We start from the raw sequence: 9,479 nt of genomic DNA on the forward strand, positions 1-9,479 counted from the left end.
TTGATGCTCGGCTGCTGGGAAAGCTTCAGACAGCAGAGCCTTCAGTGAATGCTGTAACCGTGAGACCTCCATATGCATATGCTCTGCTTCAGTGGATTTAATTGATTGCTCCACCACCCAATGACTGGGTAAATGTTTGGCCTGAAAATGGGAAAGCCAAATCTAAGAAGAGTTTCCTGGGTGGTAATACACAATTCAAGGGCTATAAACCAGCCTAGATAGAGTTTCTCACACCCCCACAGGAATAAGCAAATCATCAGCCCTCCTTTTCAGAAGTCCTTGTGGGCTGGGAGGCTGCTAGCCAGATCAACCAAAAGCACGTGGAATAGTCACTTCTGCTTGCATTTGATTATCTCTTGCAAGTGTCCTAAGTATGGATTGTAATCCTGGGGTCTCACTGTCATTTTTGTATAAAAACGACCCATTTTATTCTCTTTGCCTGTCTGATTTAATGAGAGCTCCCCAGGGTGTGAGCAACCAGTTTCTGAAAGAGCAAAGGAATCTAACTGAGGTAAGTGCTCTTTGTAATACTGTATAAATGTAATATATACTGCAATACCTACTGAGAAGTTATGGGTTATGGGTTAAGCAAAAATTCCATTTCATAGTAAAGGGGAAATGTAGTGAGTTAATATATTTTTATAGTGACTACATTCTGCTTAGGCAGAAGCACATTATACTGACTTACACTGGTTTTGGAAACAATACATGCTTTGTGTGCTTTCTCTTATTGTGTGAAACCAGGGTGCTCCTATATCTAAGAGAAGCTCTAGGGGACTTTGTCTTAGAATTCATTTATTATGTTGACGATGGTATTATCATACAATTTGCAGTTTGTTTTTTTTAATTCTTTGATTATTTTTTTTTCAGTTTTGTTTGGTTATGCAGTTCTCTGAAATAGAAATTAAACTGGTTGCTTGTTTCTACCAACCAGGCATAGGTTGGAAGCAAGGCTGCAGAAGAGAAAGGAAGTTTATGTAAAAAAGTATGAAATCACTGTTCCCAAAGACCGATGTCTACATATATAAAAAAAGTTTGTTTATAAATAAGCTTATGCTTTACTCTCTTCTCATCACACCAACCAGTATGGGAGCTGTATCATATGTTAATAAATACAAAAATATTATTTCTAGTATAAATAAATTTAAAGCAACTGGACTTGTTTGGTAATCATTGAAGACGTTTCACTACTCATCCGAGCAGCTTCTTCAGTTGAACTGAAGAAGCTGCTCGGATGAGTAGTGAAACGTCTTCAATGATTAAAATAAAATTTATTTATACTAGATATACCATGACCTGGATGAATGAAAATCTTCATAGACAAAAATATTATTTGTTGTGCGGAATTGTTTGTTACATTCTACTGCATTATTTTAGAAAACTAAATTTTTAATCTTACTTAAGTTTTTCCATAGATCTTTTTGGGATCATATAAAAAAACTCCTGGTCGCAAGTGTGTAAGGAAAATAGGTGATACAAAGTTTGTAAGGGTTGTAAGAGCAAGTCCCTCCATACACGGTAAGATTTGCTCATTTGGCGAGGTCGCCAATCACGCAAATCTTTTGTGCAAAATACCCACCTTGGATGGGCAATATCATGCTAGGGCCAAACGATTGCATTACAATGAAGGGGATACAAAAAGTTGGAGTGAGGACTGCATCAGTGAGCCGATGTGGTCCTTGATCCAACAGGAGGAGCACCCCAGCCCTGTCTTGACAGGGCCCTGATTCAGCCTGCACCTCCTGCTGCTAAATGCCTTCCCTGCCCCTTTTGAATCTAGCATGGCCTAATGTAGGCCTTACTAGATTCAAAGTGCAGTGCGCAGGTCTCTGGGTTTCAAATCAGAGCGCGGAGGCCTATTTACAGAATGCCCCTGGCTGATTGCAGTTTCTTTTTGCACTTTGCACTCTGGGTGGAGCATTGTGAATGCTTCCTTTTGTGTGCAGCATTACCTACATACACAAGGTTTTCCCACAGAATTAAACTGGAACATTTCCACACCTAAAAATTTACATACAGTTTTTATTAATTTTATGAACCACAAATAGTAATGTTGTTGGCATATTTAATTTATCAGATACAAGTGATTTGTGCATGAATGTTTGAGGTGCAGACTAATTGGAATTGAAAAATTACTGAGAGAACCTTGGCAAAGTATGCATCATACACTAATAACACTAATAATAACACATATTAAAGGAACAGTAACACCAAAAAATGAAAGTGTATAAAAGTAACTAAAATATAATGTGCTGCTGCCCTGCACTGGTAAAAGTTGTGTGTTTATTTCAGAAAGTCTACTATAATTTATATAAATAAGCTGCTATGTAGCCATGGGGGCAGCCATTCAAAGGAGAAAAGGCACAGGCACATAGCAGATAACAGATAAAACACTATTGTATTCTACAGAACTTGTCTGTTATCTGCTATGTAACCTGTGCCTTTTCTCCTTTTTTCCAGCTTGAATGGCTGCCCCCGGGGCTACACAGCAGCTTTTTATATAAATTATAGTAGTGTTACTGTAGCAAACACACCAGTTTTACCAGTGCAGGGCAACAGTGCATTATATTTTTATTACTTTAAAGCTCTTTCATTTTTTGGTGTTACCGTTCCTTTAATTGACACAGAGGACAAACAGCCATTTTTGTGAACATCAGGACAAAATTTTGATGCAAAATCCTGGAAACCATAATGTAAAATCAGGGAAAAGCACCCATTGATTGCATTATAAAATTGTGGGACCATGAAAACTTAATAATTGGGGTATGTAAAATTGAGATTTCACCATAGTTTAATATGGTGTAGCCCAAGTAAACTAACAAGAAGCTCATGCTGAATCAAGCACCCCCAAACAAATCACTTTCCAGGTCCAGCAGTATTCAGTTTCCTGTTTGCTTTGCTTTGTTTTACTGTAATATGCAAAAGTTACCTTTGTTTAACCCAGGCTAAAAACAACATTTCCTGTTTATAAATTACAATCAGTCAGTTTTACAGCTATAATTTGCATCCTGTTTCTGAAAGTTTGTGCAACATATCATACAATAAAAATATATGTACATAAGTATGTACAGCACCCTTTTAGACCTCAGATTAAAACAGAAATAGCCCCATAAAAACATTATATGATTCACGTAGCACCCATGCAGCTCCCAATATACTGTGCCATAAGCCAAAGTGTCCTCAGTACAGAAGAAAACTCAAAGTGACCTAAAAAGTGCCCTAAGAACCCACGTTTTCCTCAATAAAATGCCATAAATGAAACATCTCACAGTAAAATGCCTCTATAGATCACGGCCATAGCCCACAATACTGCTTAGCTCTCTGTTTCCCTATAATAGCGCTGCCATAGTGCTTAAGGAGTGCGCCACTAATTGCTTTATTGGTGAAATACCCCAATAAAATTCATTGATACTACAAATCTAAGTAAAGTGCCCCAATAAAGTAATTAGCACCTTAAATAGTGGGCAGAGGTCCTTCTCCAATCAAAGACCCTCCTGACATGCTACCTCCCACCTTTTCCTTTAAGACAGTAAGCTCTATTGAGCAGCAGAGCCCTCTTAACTTATGTATGCAAATTACATGTTCAGTGCACCCAAGTATTGCACATCCCTGTGAAATATGTTGACATTTTGTAAATATGTGTTAATAACAATAATAATTACTTAGCACTTGGCATTCACAGGGGCAGTTGTGCATCATTTGCTAACCCAGTGCTTACAGTTCCACATTCATTAGAGAACACTGTAGGAACCAGTTAGTTGACCTGACTGTATGTTTTTGGAGTGTGAGTGTAATGTGAATAATCAGAGTTAATGCATGCAGATACAGGTACAACACACAATCACCTTGCTTATAGTACCCAGAACAAATAGACGCCAGGATCAGCTGCAAGGCAGCAGCATTAACCTTTAAGCCACCATGGGTGCAATTAGCTCATTCTTCTTCACTAATTAAGAGTCCCTGGCTTCTAACTATATAACCTTTTCTCAGCACTTGCCTGCTGACATGTCTTTGGCAGCAACTTAAGGGAAAGGTCAAAGTATGTGCTGATGTATGGCATATAGCAATGCTGTCCAACTTCTGTGGGACCGAGGGATGGAATTTTTCTGGCCTACATGGTGGAGGATCAATAATGGGAGCCAGTTTTGACCACTCCCCTTTTTTAAACCGCACCCACTTCAAACTACACCCATGTTATCACAAGAGCTTTTAAGACCATACCCACATTAATGGGTAGCACAGCAAAAACCCAAATGGTTGGTGCTCACTGTAGGGATATCACCCTTCCCTTATATGTAAAAGAATTATATTATGTCATATTAGGGCATACCCTTAAATCCATAGGCCTCCTCCTCCTCTGTGGATAACACAGCAACCCCCAGCATATAAATACACACCTTAGGGACCATATAATGACTATTTTCCAATGCTTTTATTGGGAAAGACACAAAACCATACTTACCATTAGACAATGTGCACCCTGTGATGTGAATATAGTGCAGGTTTTTTTCTATTATATTTTCCAATGCTAACAAACTTGCACACATGCAGCATAGGGCAGGCAGAGTATGGCAAACACAGGCAGCTTAGGGCAGTCAGAGTACGGCACACACAGGCAGCTTAGGGCAGTCAGAGTACAGCACACACAGGCAACATAGGGCAGGCAAAGTATGGCACACACAGGTAGCATAGGGCAGGCAAAGTATGGCACACAGGCAGCATAGGGCAGTCAGAGAATGGCACATACAGGCAGGCAAAGTATGGCACACACAGGCAGCATAGGGCAGGCAGACTATGGCACACACAGGCAGCATAGGGCAGGCAGAGTATGGGACACACAGGCAGCATAGGGCAGGCAGAGTATGGGACACACAGGCAACATACAGTGACACAATGCTAGCACTAGTACAGTACAGTACAGTACAGTACTAGTACAGTTGAGCCTGAGGTGTGAACAATGCAGGGGGTGAACAATTCAGCAATTAAAATGTGTGAAGAGTATGGGGGATTAAACAATACAGGGGTTTACAGCCTGAATATGAGGTGTGAACCATGCAGAGGGCCAGTTAATATAAGTACTCATACAATTTAAAGCTTACACAAAGGTAAGCAGCCAGACAGGTGGGGGGCCACAAAGAGGAGTGGGGCCAGTTGGACAGCCCTGGCATATAGGAGCTGGCTGCTGAAACAATAATCTATATGCAGCCAGACATTACTGTAATGTTGTTGCAATCCAGGCTAACAATATTTTGGTCAATTTTGTTTATATTGGAACTGGAGTTTCTGCTTCTTTACACTATAATTGGAATGTCTTCTGTTGGATGATTAGGCTTGAATAAATAATGTATTTATTGTGCATTAAAAGTGTATGTATATCTGTACTAAATATCTTTCTATTTATGATCAAGTCATTAAAGAGGATAGATCGTTGTCAAATGAGCAGATTAGGACAACTGAATGAAGAAAAGAAACAGTTTGCTCTGCTGATGAAGAGAAGACTGACCCCTAAAAGCAGCAGCAGGCTTATTTCTCTGGCAGGAGAAAGGGACTCCATAAGGAGCTTCTCAGCAAAGACTTTTAGAGACCTGACATCTGCAAAAAACAGCATAGAAAGCTTTGAAACTGTGTCAACTGTGTCCAGTTACAGGACTGATTCTACAGCCTCGAAAAGCTCTAATTCTGAGGGGAAGAAATGGAGAAATCATACAAGTCACCTCCCTGTGAGTTTTTATATTTGTAAAATCATAAATAATGTGTGCGTGTGTGGTACAATGCCATATAGCAAATACAATTGTTTATTCAAAAAGATCTGTTCCTTTAAGAATTTATATAAACTAATGAGCATAACTAATTTAAGGACATCCATACCAAGACAAAAGTATACCGACACATGAATACTAATAGCTTCAGGTAGGATAGAGTGCTGTACTGATCAGCCAGGATGCCAGGGAAAAGCAAAGTGGGCTCAGATGTCTGGGTTCCTCCAGTTGCAGGCTCGGATAGCAGGTTATCACAGTTACACATAGTATTATATACTAAGGTTTAGCCGTAAAGTGCTTTTGTTTAGGCTTTGCAGCTATTGACAGTGCCCACGTAGAACAATGAATTAGCAAACTAAGCATTCATTCAGGGGCTGCATTGACAATGTTTGCTGAAGAAGGATGTCTGCTTTAGGCTGAATGTACTGGGTGCAAATTGTGACTCACACTATTTGGAAATCTGGGACCCGTAATAATGACCCCATATAACTACGGACTTGAATTACAGCCCTCCGCTAGGTTCCCTATAATATTTCTAAAATGTTTTTTTGTGAGCAACATAAAATATTATTGAATTTAATATACACACATAAGAATCTCTGTGAGATTCACTATGTCATTGCTGTAAAGGAAATGTTGGTATGCACCTTGGCACCTAATACCAAAGCTTTCCATGAATGATATCTGTACTATAGCCATTAAGTTGTATTTTAAATCTTACATTACCACTTTCTGTGCAAGACCAAGGCAGACAGGTTACTGGAATGAGTTACAACTGGTAGCGCTGGTAACACATCAGGGGTAGTCAGAAAGGATATTTCTGATGTTTGGAGAGAATTCTGATGGTGTTTTTTGCCTTTCAATCAACTAACTTGAGGAAAATATAGAGATTTCACTTCTTAGGCCCAACAAAAGGATCACTTAAGAATAAGGGTCCCTTCCACTCACCGTAATCTCCTTTCCAATGGAGAAAATACAGTACAGTCCACTGCTTATAGGCAATGGTATAGTTCCGTTATAATGAACATGTATACATTCTTACAACAATGCAAAATGTTTGTAGGTTTTGATTTTTTAGAAAAACAAGGGTGGTGCCATATGTAGAGATTTGTGTTCTTTTACAGCTAAGCATTCTGTTGTTAGTGCGTAGATCATCTTACATTAGCTAAATAACTGATTATTCATAGAAACAATGCATGATTTATACAAATAGCGCATTTCTCCTTTAACATTTTTGCATTCAGCCTGTAAAGATGAACTATGTAAGGGTATATAGCAGCGAATATAGGGTATGGCCCCAGTACACAATCACAAGTGTCATTTTGTGCACTATTGTGTGACAGTTTACCAAACAGCACTTATTTCTTCACCAAACAGTTCTTATATGAGACAATTCTAAAAAATGCCCAGAACATACCCAGCACAGCAATTTTTGTTCTACCACAGCTGACCTAAATCACCAGTCTAAAATTTGTAGTGAGTAAGTTGCCTCAACTAAGTAATTAAAGGTGGCTTTTTAGTAGAAAATTAAGGCAATTGCTATCCAGTGCAGTGTGACTGGAAATACTAACTGTTTTTCTGTTTTATCCAGGTGCGCAGGGAGTACAGTAGCACTATACTACAGGAAAAGAGATGTCAGTATGGAGAGACTGCCCAACTCCTCGTAAGAAGTGAGAGCTGCTTCCCTCGCCTGGGATCAGAAAACATCAGTAAAGCCGCCTTCCTTACTACCAGGGGAAATTCATGATGTCTACTTATTTACTTTGTATCAGTATGAAACAAATCAGACACATAGGCAACCCCAAAGTTACTTATGGAAGAGAGAGAACAGTTTAACCAACTGTGTCTATGAGTAGTGTGCAAATTTATTTAGTGTCACCTGCTTGTCTTGTACAGGTCAGAATGATCACACAAGGTATTCTCAGATGATTCTCTGGAAAAATACAGAATTCTGAGCAATTTCACAAAATGTCCTGTTCTATTGGGGGAAGGGGTTGTTGGCAATTTATTTGAGGTTCTTAATAAAGGGGTAATAATTTTCCTTTTATTGTGTCATTTAATGTCCTAGCTATTTGTGCTATCTGGTTTGTGGGGGTTATTTTTTTTTATTACTAATCTTTTTATTCAGGCCTTCCTCCATTCATCTTTCAGTCTGTCACTGAAATGACTGGCTGGTTGCTAAGGTAAATTTTCAAGGCAAATTATTAGAAAACATAAAAAAATAAAAAAACAAAGACCAAATTCCAACCAAATTCCAAATTGCCTCCAAATATCACTGTCAATGTTAATTTAAAGGTAAACTCTCCCATCACGCTCAGGCTAACAGGAAGTATAAAAGTGCAAAACGGCCAGTACAACCAATCAGCCTATATCATGCCCAGTCCTTAGGTCATTGGTTGGCCTGGGTCTTTTTTTAGGCTTATAAACTTTTTTGTGAAGTGCTAACAATGGTAAAGTGAGACAAGTGCACAGATGTTCATGCAGTTTGAATATAAATAAAAAATATGTTGCATAGTTTGCAGTAACCTCTGACTCTTGGCCCACAGCAAAATCTTTTTAGGGTCCCTAGACATTGTGGGACAGGTTTTGTATACATATACTTGTACAGCTGTCTGCCAGAGTTATTGTATTATCCGCACTAGTCCTTTTCTTTATACATACTTTTTCTGTGCTTATTTAGAGGTATTATGTAAAAATATCTGGGTGGTAATACAATGTATGTATGAATCAGTCCATATTAATGTTGATTACCTATAAATAAAGGAAATCAATAATTTCACATCACATTCTAATAAAAAATGTTTTCTATCTCCACCTTTATGGGGGACTTGCACCTCTTCCAGTACTAGCCAGACATTAATATGAACTGAATAATACTTTACACTTAAAGGAACAGTAACACCAAAAAAATGAAAGAGCTTTAAAGTAATAAAAATATAATGCACTGTTGCCCTGCACTGGTAAAACTGGTGTGTTTGCTACAGTAACACTACTATAATTTATATAATAAGCTGCTGTGTAGCCATGGGGGCAGCCATTCAAGCTGGAAAAAAGGAGAAAAGGCACAGGTTACATAGCAGATAACAGATAAGTTCTGTAGAATACAATAGTGTTTTATCTGTTATCTGCTATGTGCCTGTGCCTTTTCTCCTTTGAATGGCTGCCTCCATGGCTACATAGCAGCTTATTTATATCAATTATAGTAGACTTTCTGAAGTAAACACACTACTTTTACCAGTGCAGGGCAGCAGCACATTATATTTTAGTTACTTTTATACACTTTCATTTTTTGGTGTTACTGTTCCTTTAAAAAATGTTGCACTGTGCACAGGGGATCCTTAGGTTAGTGCCACACAGGGCTGATTCTTAAATCAGTCAATCCACTGGCCTACACTTACTTCTGCGTCTGCACTGACAGGCACTGCGTTGACCTGGGTGCATACACATGCAGCAGACACGAAAACTTGACTGTATGGCTATTGTCACACTAGGCACAAGAGTGCTGATTGGAGTTTTCTCTGCTGTTTTTTCACTTGTGTTTTCAAGCCAAAATCTGCCCCATATGATCACTTGGAAACTGATTTCATTCCTGTCAGCGGGCACAGACCACAAGGATTTTTTTATAACATGGCTAATAGGTTATTTCAAGTATCAGCTAGAAAACTGCAAGTTAAAGGGGCTCCGGGTTTCCATCTGCGGGCATCTTTCTGGTTCAATGAC

At 38.8% G+C, this 9,479-nt stretch overlaps 1 protein-coding gene across 1 annotated transcript; it reads left to right on the forward strand.

Annotated features, from left to right (window-relative positions):
* On the forward strand, positions 1-7,800 carry LOC101734664. Its single transcript, XM_004910525.4, has 3 exons — positions 1-511; positions 5,409-5,720; positions 7,351-7,800. The coding sequence occupies exons 1-3, from the start codon at positions 374-376 to the stop codon at positions 7,504-7,506; spliced, it is 606 nt and encodes a 201-aa protein (XP_004910582.1). The 5' UTR covers positions 1-373; the 3' UTR covers positions 7,507-7,800.
* Positions 7,801-9,479: the final 1,679 nt, after the last annotated feature.

This window comes from Xenopus tropicalis, chromosome 1 (assembly GCF_000004195.4).
Source record: "Xenopus tropicalis strain Nigerian chromosome 1, UCB_Xtro_10.0, whole genome shotgun sequence".
Lineage (NCBI taxonomy): Eukaryota > Metazoa > Chordata > Amphibia > Anura > Pipidae > Xenopus > Xenopus tropicalis.

What these genes read in the sequence shown, in the direction of transcription:
- LOC101734664 (XM_004910525.4), top strand. Translation starts at nt 374, where the DNA reads ATGGATTGTAATCCTGGGGTCTCACTGTCATTTTTGTATAAAAACGAC. An exon ending in AGCAAAGGAATCTAACTGAG is followed by an intron (nt 512 to 5,408) that starts GTAAGTGCTCTT and finishes TTTATGATCAAG; the next exon opens with TCATTAAAGAGGATAGATCG. An exon ending in ATCATACAAGTCACCTCCCT is followed by an intron (nt 5,721 to 7,350) that starts GTGAGTTTTTAT and finishes TGTTTTATCCAG; the next exon opens with GTGCGCAGGGAGTACAGTAG.